This window comes from Homalodisca vitripennis, chromosome 4, assembly GCF_021130785.1.
Source record: "Homalodisca vitripennis isolate AUS2020 chromosome 4, UT_GWSS_2.1, whole genome shotgun sequence".
NCBI lineage: Eukaryota > Metazoa > Arthropoda > Insecta > Hemiptera > Cicadellidae > Homalodisca > Homalodisca vitripennis.
The window spans coordinates 147,178,118-147,190,506 of NC_060210.1; the positions used below are offsets into that span (position 1 = coordinate 147,178,118).

At 33.9% G+C, this 12,389-nt stretch overlaps 1 protein-coding gene across 1 annotated transcript; it reads right to left on the bottom strand.

The window, feature by feature from the left end:
* Positions 1-8,142: 8,142 nt before the first annotated feature.
* LOC124361221 (SAP domain-containing ribonucleoprotein) lies at positions 8,143-12,146 on the bottom strand. The gene is made up of 5 exons (XM_046815264.1): positions 12,078-12,146; positions 10,942-11,027; positions 10,851-10,908; positions 8,751-8,822; positions 8,143-8,410 (listed from the first exon to the last, which is right to left on the bottom strand). Exons 1-5 carry the CDS (start codon positions 12,144-12,146, stop codon positions 8,297-8,299), a joined length of 399 nt encoding a protein of 132 aa, XP_046671220.1. The 3' UTR covers positions 8,143-8,296.
* Positions 12,147-12,389: the final 243 nt, after the last annotated feature.

The window sequence follows — 12,389 nt, forward strand, 5'->3', positions numbered from 1 at the left end:
CACAGGAAATTCAGCCCCTCTCCTTTGATTGCCACTCCCCAACCCCCTTAATACGCCCTTATACCTCACTACAGCAAGAACTGTTCGATCAACTTAAACACCAGACTTTAAATATAACATCTGACTTTAGAGAATTCAAATTCAAATCTTTATTTGTCATTAGGCTATATTACAAGCAATAGACATTGTCATACTAATACTAAATATACTATGCAGTATACAAATTGTCATAACTACAATAATGATAAAAATCTTCAACAGAATATGGTGCAGTCCTCACCAAAAAACTTGTAATTATTGTTTTGAATACATTAACACTTAATTTTTTTTACATATTCAGGTAAACTATTATACAATTTAATTTGCATATATTTATGACTGTTTATCACTTTTTGGAGTCGGGTAATTGGTAAATTAAGATAATCACAGTTCCTAGTATAGTGGCTATGATACACATTGCGCTTAAGAAAATCAGATAAATGTTTTTTTAACATATAATAAATTACACAATATATACAAGCTAGGTACAGTTAAAATCTTAAAACTAATAAAATATGGCTTACAACTTTCTATCTGACTTATACCAGCCATAACTCGAATTGCCCTTTTTTGGCATAAAAATACATCGTTAGCTCCAGGACTATTTCCCCATAGCAATATGCCATAGTTCAAGTGACAATTAAAAAATGCAAAATAGGCCATACGCAAACAATCAGATTCAACATTATACTTAAGCTTAAACAATAAGTATAACACTCTAGATAGTTTAGTAATTAGCTGCTCAGTATGATAATGCCAACTAAGTTTTGAGTCCAGATGAATACCGAGCAACTTGACATGCTGATTGACTAACTCTCCATCTACTTTCCTTATTGTAAAGATGATTTGTCCTGACTTATCATCATTAAGTATTAACTCATTTGCTGAGAACCAGTCACCAGCTCTTTCCACTAATAGAGCAGATTCATGTGTCACATAATCCAGAGAGTAACCTTTAACCAGTGCTGATGTATCATCTGCAAAGAGGACAGACTCATGGGGGAGGTTGGATGGAAGATCATTAATCATAATGACAAATAGGAGTGGCCCCAAAACAGACCCTTGGGGAACACCTCTAACCACTTCCCGCATACGAGACACCTGATCCCCCATTACAACCACCTGTTTTCTGTTCACAAGGTACGAACGTATAAGGTTTAATTCTTTGCCCATTACACCATACTTAGAGAGCTTTTTAAGCAGTATTTTATGCGATATAATATCAAAAGCTTTTCTTAAATCTAACAGAGTCAAAGCCAAGAAAGAATTTTTTTCAAAAGCCTTAAGAACTTCAGTAACAACCTTTTCAAACTGCATCAATGGTAGACTTACCAGCTAAAAAACCAAATTGTGCATTCGTAAAGTAATCATTTTTTTAGAAAAAAAGAATATAGTCTTCTTTTGATAAAGTGCTCAATAATTTTAGTCAATAATTTTAATATATGTCAGTAGTTTTTGTGCTTCATTGGCAGCTACATCATTTGTACCACATAACAAAATTAGAATATCATCTTTACTCTTAATACCATCACAGATGTTTTCTTTATTAAGAAATACTCAGCATTGGGATGACAGCAGGAAGCCAAACCTGCAATAAAAAACTGAGAAACCATTTAACCCCAGATATGATACATAAAAAGCAATCAATGACAGGAAGCACCACTATAAAAACCAACAAAAAACTGACATCTAACAAATTGCTTTTAATGAAGGACAAAAACGATAAATCCCAGAGGAAGAGAACAAACTGCTTTAGCATCTCTTTACAAGTAGCAAAAAGTAAAGCTCTTAATTTGAAGGACATTGTTATGGGTAACTGTGAGAAAACTACATCATCCGGGCCTCCTAAAACAGCAAAAAAACTTGGTCCGAATGAAACTTATGTAGACTTGTACAATAACAATATTGAAGAAGCCATATGCTTACGACAAAACCCTTCACCAGGCAATTTTTTAGAGAGTCCTCAACAAACTATGTCCCAGGGGTAGCATACATAGACTCAACTAAGCCAACTTCAAAAACTCAACAGTTTAAAATATTACATCAAAATGTTGACAGGCTCAGCAATAAAATCGATAGGGTAATACATCTATTACAAATACATGAGCCTGATTTTCTTATTCTGACTGAGCATGGTTTAGCAAAAGACCACCTCCATAACACTAACCTTGTTGGTTACAATTTAATCACAGACTTCAGTCGGAATTACCACAAGAAGGGAGGTGTAGGCATTTTTTGTAAAGAATCACTTGTATCTACAACACAATCTATTTCTACCGAAGGGGTAAGCGTGGAATTAGTCTGTGAGGTTGCTATGGTACAAATAAAATTAAAACACCATAACATGTACATAGTTGGCACCTACAGAAACAAGGGCAATTTGGAAGAATCCCTCGAAATCCTTTCACAAGCATTGGAAATTGCACCAACATGGAGTTGCCCAATAATTACTGTATGATGGGAGATATAAAAATTAACTGCTTAGCTGTGAATCGTGACAATGTGAAATTAGAAGAAATGCTGATATCCCACAATATGAGTAGGATGCCACTTCCTCCTACACGTATAACTCCAGTATCACAAAGTTCAATTGACTGTGTTTGTTCAAACCTGGAGGATGCTAAGATCTCTGTTGCAAGTATTAGATGAGGGGATATCAGACCATACAGCTCAGCTTTGTTGTGTCAATGTTCAACGTAAAGATGCACCATTTCCAGTTATTAAAAGAAGAATTTTTTCAGGTAGAAATAAGGCCATTATTAAAGATAGTCTAAGCCAAGAAACATGGCTAGAGTTGCAAACTGCTCCTGACATAGACACTGCATATAATTATTTCTGTAATACAATAGGTATGATAATTAACTTTGCTTGTCCTGTAAAAACAGCTAGAAGAAAAAAGAAGAAAATAAACAGAAAATCAGATTCCCAAGCTGAAATTCTAAGAGGAGAATTTCTACGAGCACATTCTAGATACAACACCTCAGGCCTTTTATTACATAAGCAAGATATGGCTTCTAAAAAGAAAGAATATGACTTAAGGCTTAAGGAATTGCGACGTCAAGAGATCTCCAGTAAAATTTCTTCATCAGAAAATAAATCAAAAGCTCTTTGGGCAGTAATAAATAGTGAAAGGAACCATAAAACACATACATTTCCTAAAGAGTTAATGGCACCAGGTAATGAAATGATTACTGATCCTAAACTAATTGCTGGCTTTCTTAATTCAGTGTTTGTTACGGCAGCTGACAATGCTCTAGCAGTTAACCCAAGACCACCTTCTGTACCTGTAATAACTCATTTTAATGTTCCACCTTTCACACTGCAACCTACTACAACTGTAAGCCATGTAATAGCTCAACTTCGTACAAAAACATCATCTGGAATTGACGAAGTTTCTTCAGAATTACTTAAATTTTGCAGTGAAGAGTTAGCTCAACCATTAACAGTCCTAATGAACAAGTCGTTTGTAGAAGGAAAATTCCCATCCCCACTGAAATTTGCCAAAGTAATACCCCTTTTCAAGCAGGGTAGCACCTCTAATGCAAACAACTATCACCCGATAGCATTGATACCCACAGTTTCAAAGGTTTTTGAAAAAGTGGCCTTAAATAGACTTGTTGACCATCTTGTACAGTACAATCTGCTTACTGATCGACAACATGGTTTTATAAAGGGTAAATCTACAATAACTGCTATTGTAAGTCTAGTAGAGTATATCATAGACCATCTTGAAGAAGGAGATATCACTACATCCTTTTTACTCGACTTCAGTAAGGCATTTGAATGTCTTAACCATGAACAACTTCTAAATAAATTGGAGGCTTTTGGTGTATCAGGTACTTCTTTGGAATGGTTCAGTAGTTACTTGACAAATAGACAACAGGTGGTTGATTTAAAATATACAGACAAGGGTGTAACTCGCTTAGTACGATCTAGTCCGCTAATGACCTCCAAAGGAGTTCCTCAAGGGTCCGTCCTCGGTCCTGTCTTATTTATACTGTTTACAAGCGATCTTCCCACATACCTGGAAGAATATGCATCCACTATTATGTATGCGGATGATACTGTTCTACTGCTTAGTGATAAACATCCAGAATCACTTGAAGTTTCTTCATATGTTGCAATGAACATGGCTACTCAGTACTGCCACATTAATAACCTGGTGCTTAACGAAACTAAAACAAAACAACTAGTCATGGGGAGTAGAAAACATGAAGTAGGACTTTTACTAAATATTGACGCAGCTGAAGAAGCTAAGTATTTGAGAGTTACAATTGACATAGGCCTCACATGGAACTTGCACATTGACAACCTCTGTAAGAAATTGAGTTCAGGGCTTTACTTGATTCGAAGAGTGAAATCAATAAGTGACGTCAGCACAGCAACTATTGCGTATTTTGCCCTTTTTGAGACTCATCTTCGCTATGGAATCTTGGTCTGGGGTAATTCCAGTGCAGCAAACATTCATAGATTGTTAGTCTTACAGAAAAAATGTGTCAGAGTTCTAGCAGAGTTGCAGCCAAGGGAGAGTTGCAGAGCAGCTTTTGCAAGACTTTCAATCCTGACTGTGGTGTCATTATACATTTTTGAGACAATAATGTTTGCACATAAGAAGAACTTGTTAAGATGTCATGATTTACACCAATACAACACACGACATGCTGCTGACTTCGCACTACCAGAACATCGTACAGCCCGTTACGAAGAGAAAACCATCCTACATGGGGGCTGTTTAACTGTCTACCTGCTGATATTAAAACACAAGAGAACCTCAAGACCAAGCTGAAAAAAATGCTTTTTAAACATTTTTTTTATTCTATTGATGAATTTTTGAACTGGAGAACTTTGAACCATCATTATAACTAATTTGAACTTACCTGATGAGACCATGTTTTAAAAATGTAATAATTACGCTATTACGACATTTTTTATTGACGCTTTTGTAATTCTCTATGAATTGTACAAATAAAGTATATTGTCTATTGTCTATCATTAGAAGGCCCTGCCATGTTTACAAAATTCAAACTACATCACCGAAATAATAACAAAACAGAAAGAACATCAACCAGTATAGTGTTTCTTTACTCAAACTACAGATTATACTGCAGAATTGTGTCAGAGACATCCAAAAATAAAATACAAAGTTTAAAAATATGACACCAATCAATTGTTTTAACGAAATATAACATTGCCGACAATTTAATTAACTAACTGCTCACAAAAAGTCCAAAAATATAGTACCATACTTGATTCATGTTTTTTTCTGGGGTTAATACATATTTATACAGTGTGTCTTAAAAGTATCCCCCCCCAATTAACTTTCATATGAATAGAGATTAAGTGATTTACTTTGGAGCATATTTAGGTGACCAACTGAGGGGTTTTTTATATATGAACATTTTTTTTACCCTCCCCCCAAAATGGGGTAGTTTAGTCGTAAGTAAACAGTTTTAAATAGGAATCCCTTGCACGTGACACATTATTTTAAAGGTATTATAAAAAACAAGAATGGCAAAATCTAGAGGTCACTAAATGTTACTGTATCAAATTTGGTGGCTAATTCAAGTTTTAATTGTTTGATAAAACCCCATTACTTGTGAATCATTTTGTAATAAAAAGAATAGTAAAAATCTTGAAATCTCACCTCAGTTTCACTCAAATCAAATGCTCATTGAAAGATGGCAAGACTCGACGAACAACACAACGAGATGGACAATGAAGAAAAACGAAGATCCACTACCAAAAAGAAAGAGGACTGGCTACCACTATCTAATCCCAGATATCAAGGTCTAGCTTCACAGAGACCATGGGATTATTGTTTTCATCTTAGTCCCTTCACCCTTCAACCCTTCAAAGAGAACGGTACCCTCAGAGCATGCCCCTACAGAAATGCAAAACTTGAACCAAGAAACTGTGCTACTTATACAAAAGATAATGATGATGCTGAGCACTTAAGATGCGTAAAATCTCCTAAAGAGCGAAGCAACCTACAGGCTGAGCTAAGAGAAAATAGATACACTACTTTGTTAGTCTCTTACCTTTTTACCACTAACACCTTTGGGAATTATATGGTTAGGTGTGATTTGTCTTATAATTTGAACGGAGAAACCTAGAGGTTAAGGTTTTCACAAGTTGGACATTCCTACAAGTTGTATATCTGAGTCAGTCTATTTGAATTAGCTTCATATCAATCCTCACTCACCCTAATAAAAGTTAATTTGGTTCTGATTTGGAAGCGGGTGAAAAACCAATAATATTTTAAAATGTCTACCTAATTAATTGTAGTTACATATTGCCACATTAAAGAATATTTTCTGTACCTACTGTTCCCTTCTACACAGTTGGGAATAATAGCCACCATGTAACAGGTGCAAAGTACTTATTTATCATAAACTACAAAACAACTTATTGTAAAAAAAAAAATGTGTAACACCTTCACTGCGACACTAGTCATGTTCCGAATTTAGAACAGCTGAGATAGTAGTAAGCTGTGTCTCATGTGTCTGTAGTCAATGTGTTAAATTGAGATACATCTCTAGTTACAGAATATGTTGTTAACGCCTTTACTGCGTCCACTAGTCATGTTTCAACTTAAGGACAGTTGAGATAGTAGTAAGCTGTGCCTAATGTGTCTGTAGTCAATGTGTTAAATTGAGATACATCTCTAGTTACAGAATATGTTGTTAACGCCTTTACTGCAACACTAGTTATGAAAGCCAGAATAGTTGTATGCTGCGTCCACCACAGTCAATATATTAAGCATTTATTGAAGCTTTTAATTTTTCAAATACTTTAACTATATCGTTTATAATAAACAAAATTGTAAATAAAGATGTATACAGCAAAAGGCTATAAGCTTATTTACAATTTTAAACCCTTTAAGCGTCATGAAAAAATTAGACCAGATCTTTGATAAAGTTACAATTTTTTTAAATTTCCAATGTGTAAAGTTAAATTTTTTTTAGTTTCTGTATTTCAAAATAGAGTTATTTAACGGCGAATAAAATTTGTTTAGCCCTTTTTGGATTTCCTAGGCTAATTTTTAACTTTTGAAAATATCGTAGAATAGCAGTGTAGTTGCCACTAATATTTTTTTATTTATTTCAATTTGTATGGGAATGAAACACAGTTTTATAGATAAACATATACTATATTACAAACCAATAAAATTATAAAAATACAAAAGTAGACAAAGAATGTTTATTTGGTGGCGGGCTGTCACAACTGACATTCCGCGCGTCTCCCGCAAGCCACTGTTATCGCGTGGACTTTGAACCTTCTTATCGCTCAGCAACCTGTAGGACAGCCTTGCGGGGCATGAATTATGTTTCTTGCTTTCTGATAACATCCTTATGACCGTAGTAAAAATATGAAAAAGTTTGGGGTTGACAAGTAATTGCTCAAAATTACCGAATCTTCAAATTCTGAATCGTCTGAATTCGCCATTCACACGAATAATGGTAAAAAACACTAAATAAATACTGGAAACTGCTGTATATAATATGAATAATTTACTTTAAAAAGAATAGGACACAACAGAAAATTAGCGATAACCGAAATACATATGCGTGTACCGGTAACGCTTCCCACTAACTGGCTAGATGCCTTGACGGGAGCTCCCGTCAATGACTTTGTGAAAGGCGCGGGGCCACGCCCGCTAGACAGTGTTTGGCCAATTAGAAGCAACTGCCACTCCCATTGTAACAGAATTCGAGGCGGGGCAACCCGTCTGTATGTCGCATGACTAGTAGAACCATCTAGCAGCAAAATATTCAACTAACATAGCAGTAAGAAAACAAAGAATGCAAAAAACGCGGATCCACGGCAATAACGTTTTGAGCTTGTAGTGGCCCTCCGCGGATCCGCGTCAATAACGCTGGAAAGGTTAAACAATAATAAACCTGACTTTGCAAAAAAATTATAGTTATGCTAAGAGAACATGTCCTGCTATTACATGAAGTATTCAATATCAAACTTGGATATCAAGTGGAAGCAAAATATTCATCATTATTAATTAACTGATACACTCATTGTGACAGTACTAAAAATGATATTACTAAAGTAAACGGTCTCAGCTTTCAAGGCTAATTAATTAGAACAATGTCATATTGAAAATTACAGTTTAATAAATTCTTGAAATCTTTGTATCATCATTACAAAAATTATACATAATAGAAATAATTAACACTTCTAACTTAAAACAATATGGTTATCTACCTAGTAAAAAAGGTAAATGAATTTACATATATATATATTTCTATAACTTGAATCGTTCGGCTCTAAGCTTTTTCTTCTCATCTACGGTTTGAGCCGCAGCAGCAGACAGACCAAACCTTTCTTGTCTCTTCTTCAGCTTTTCACTTTCCTCGGCCTACACAAACATTCACGAAATTACAATTAAACAATCAACTATCTATTTAACAGAAGTAACATTCAATCCATTTAAGTCATAACACTCAAAATACTTTGTAAAAATACTACTCTTCATTAACCCTTTCAGTGCTATGGAACAATATATCATTGCTAACTATTGTGTTTTGTGTCAGCACTGCTTTTTTTATTTGTTGCATTTGAAAGATAATAAAAATGCATTCCAAAATTATGATAAAAATGTACTAAAGTAAATATAATTACACTTATCTTATAATCATATATCTATCTAACCAAATCTTACTAAAAATACAATTTTTTTTTTGCAAACAGTAACTTACTTTCAAAGCCAAGCTTGATACGTTGCCTCCAAACCGTTCTGCTCGTTTCCTTAAAATTTCTTCACTGGGTCCCTAAAAAATAGTATATATAAAAATACGCTTAAACTACAAAACAATCACAAAAACTCAGGATTTTGTAGAATGTTACAATTGTTAGTTTCAACCTATAAAGATTGAAGGACTAAAATTGGAAACCCTGACACCAATTGTAGGAAAATCTGACTTGCTTATTTAAAATTCCAAGGACTTCATTGAGTAATCTAAAACTTTAAAATTGCGTGAAACTGATAAGTTACTAAGTTTTTTCGTTGACATTCTGTTCACTAATGTGTCAGTTCCAAACCACTCAAAGTTATTGAGTGTTGGGTACAAAGAAGATCAAACGTTAAATAAGAGAACTAAACCTCCAATTTCTGTAATCATGGAACTGTTAGTAATACACACAATGTAACTATTTTGAACTAGAGGGTTAAAATTAACGTCAAGATGAGGGAATGGCAATATGGATCTCATCACCTATTTTTGCCAACACCTTTAAAAGAAGAACCAAGCAAAAAGTCCTGGCTTTCAAATTCAGGATTTACATGATGGAAATATATGATAGGATGACTTTCTTTGTCTTCCCTTATGGAGTCACTAAACTAAATTTGTGTGCCACGTTAATAGTATTTCTCTCTCCATCCGCATTATCACATAGGTAGAAGTAGTCCAAAACAAATTTCATTTAAAATGTGTGTGTAGTAAGTGATAGAGACGTCCATAAGACAACAGTTTATTGAAAGTAAACACACACTGGTTAAATTTAAATTTTCAATCTAAGCATAATGAAAATTTGTCAAAGGAGGCATTGCATACTATTTCATTGACAAAGTAAAGAACTTATGTTCAGACAAAGATAGACTACATTAATAAATAAAAAATTCAAAGAAACCTCAAAAAATAAAATTCAAACCCACTCTATGACTTTAACCCTTCGTACGCTATAAGCGGAATATTCCGCCAAGTAAATCTAACTCGAAACGTTCTAAGCGGAAACCCCTGACAACGCAATATATTTACGTTAGTTCTACAAATTGCCGCCAGAATGCTTGAGAGTGAATATTTGGTGTTCTAATATGACGCAATGTGAAGTGTGACTCATCAAAACAGCTGGGACCAATCACAACGGAAGCTTTTGTTTGCTTTGTCAGTCCGCGCCATCGCCAGTGAGCAAGCTGTACGCTCTAAGCAGAAATACTCGCACGTGACAGTCAGCTGCCGGCGGCTGCTATGTACTGTTGTTTATTATTTATAACCTGCTATACTGCTTTAGCTGTCTATTGTGCGAGGTTATCCATATCAATAATGTGATAAACTATAAATCTATGTAAAACATGTGAGGCCAAGCCTGCCCTCCACCCAGATGAGTGTTTTGAGATTTACCACACACAAGTCCAATATTAGTGTGCCTTTTTTATTTTTGTACCATTTTGTGTTCTTTATATATTCTATATTTGTCATGGATTTGTTCCCTTCATTATCTACTAATTTTGTATAAATAATATGAATTACTGTTGTGCTAACTTTTGCTTCTTTCAGAAAAGTTTATTGGACTTTATATACTGCGTGTATATTTACATGTATATGTACTCATATGTAAATAAAATAAAAGTAATACAAAAACTATCATGTGTTTTCATCAGTTGCAAGACCTATAAACCTAAAAAAATATATAACTTTGAAAAAATTAAAAATTATTATTTTTTTTTATTGAGCATTAGAGCAATTTTATACAACTTGCTTTCAGCGTATGAAGGGTTAAGATCTAAGAGAGATGTAATCTCTCTCTTTCTCCTCCCAATCACCATTTGGTTAATTAGTTCAGATTTACGAATGTGTCAATATTAATTTTTTTCAGTTTCACATTATATAATCTGGATTGCAAATTGTGGTGTTAGCTCTACCTCTACTATACTATAGTATGTCACCTACCAAGTGATTTACTTTAAAATTAATTAAATAATGCAGAATAACTTATTACTACTCTACAAATGCATCTCTAAATTAAAGTGTCAAAAATAAATAAAAAATATCACCTAAATTCGCAAATTAGATACTTACAACAATCGTTATTTTGGTTGATGTTGTAATTTGTGAAGTTTTTGAAGGTGCAGTTGATGTAATTTGTGAAGTTTTTGAAGGTCCAGTTGATGAAATGCCAAATCTTGCTGCTCTTGCCTCCTTCTTTGCTGCTTCAGACAAAGGTGTACCGAATTTCTGAGCTCTCAACTCCAAGCGCTAAAAAAATAATGTTCATAAATTTAAAACTACTAAAACAAGATGATTATTGAATTTAAAATTGTTATAAAGTTTCTACATAGTTTGTATATTGATATACAAAAATATACAAAGAGACAAAACACTATGCATTACTACTACAGTACATTCATTATATTATGAAGTAAAGGTTATACAAGGTGATTCATGAAGATATGCAGAAACTGTGGGAGCTCATTCTACAATGAAAATAATGAAAAAAAAAACATATAAATATGGGTCCGGAAATGCTTTGTTAGCAAGTTAAGGCTAGCCAAAGATTTCACTCGGATTTCAGCTCACCATGTAAAACAAGGTCTTTCTGAAATCCTGGTTAGGTAGATAAAGGGGTAAATTCTACCATTTTGTATGGTTTTTAACCTGATAAATTGAATAAAAACAGATCCCAGAACTGTAAGTTAGTAGTTTTAGAGAAAAACCGGTATCAAATGCAAAAAAATTGAATGAAAAACACATTTTTAATTTTTGGACAACAATAAACAGATGTTTGATAAAATGACATTTTAATAATTACAGTACAACACGCCTTTTACATTTGACTGACAATAACTTTGTTAATTACACATTAAAAAATTTAAATTTCTACTAAGAAATTGTAAATTTCAATTCTTAAATAAAAAATATTAATTCTTTGGTTAGATTAAAGGCTATTACATGGTACTTGACAACATATTGGTTTGTTCTTTTATATACACATAAAAAACACAAAATACATGTTTTGTTTTTTTTAACTCTATTACTCTTCACTAAACAACACTTGACTTGTAACTATTTAAATTTAAAGGCTATTATTACCTAGTTAAAATTTTATAGAACCAATTTTTTAGGGAAATTAAAAAATACAAATTTATTAAAGCTCAAACTTTTGAATACAGTTACTGTTTCTTAAGCAGATCTTTAAACTACTATATTAATAGCAAGAAAGTTGGGTGCGATTGATAAGTAATAAGACTTTCCGTGCACAATGTCTGGTAAGCGGCCAAAAAAATCGGGTGGAGGGGGAAAATGTACCTTAGGACCTTCCCTTTCAACGGGAGGAGACCGATCCCAGTTTACTAGCAACAGCGGTTCAGTTAACATCACTTTCTGCGGTGAAAAGCTGTTTTGGTAGTCGGTTTCCAATTTGCCAGTGGCGAAAATGCAGCGATCGTGGGAACAAAGTTACGCAATAAGATTTTGCGTATTGCTCGACAGAACTTTGACCAAAAACCATGGGTTACTCAAAGAGGCTTACAAGAACCAAGTTTTGTCCAGGGCCCAGGTAATTGTATGGCGCAGGGCGTTCAAGGAAGGCTGAGAGGACGCCAAAAAACGAACAGTGAC

Coding starts and splice junctions, on each gene's coding strand:
- LOC124361221 (XM_046815264.1), bottom strand. CDS start 12,146: ATGTTAACTGAACCGCTGTTGCTAGTAAACTGGGATCGGTCTCCTCCC. Junction 10,909..10,941: donor GCAGCAAGATTTGGCATTTC/ATCAACTGGACC, acceptor TTCACAAATTAC/ATCAACTGCACCTTCAAAAA. Junction 8,411..8,750: donor TATCAAGCTTGGCTTTGAAA/GTAAGTTACTGT, acceptor ATGTTTGTGTAG/GCCGAGGAAAGTGAAAAGCT.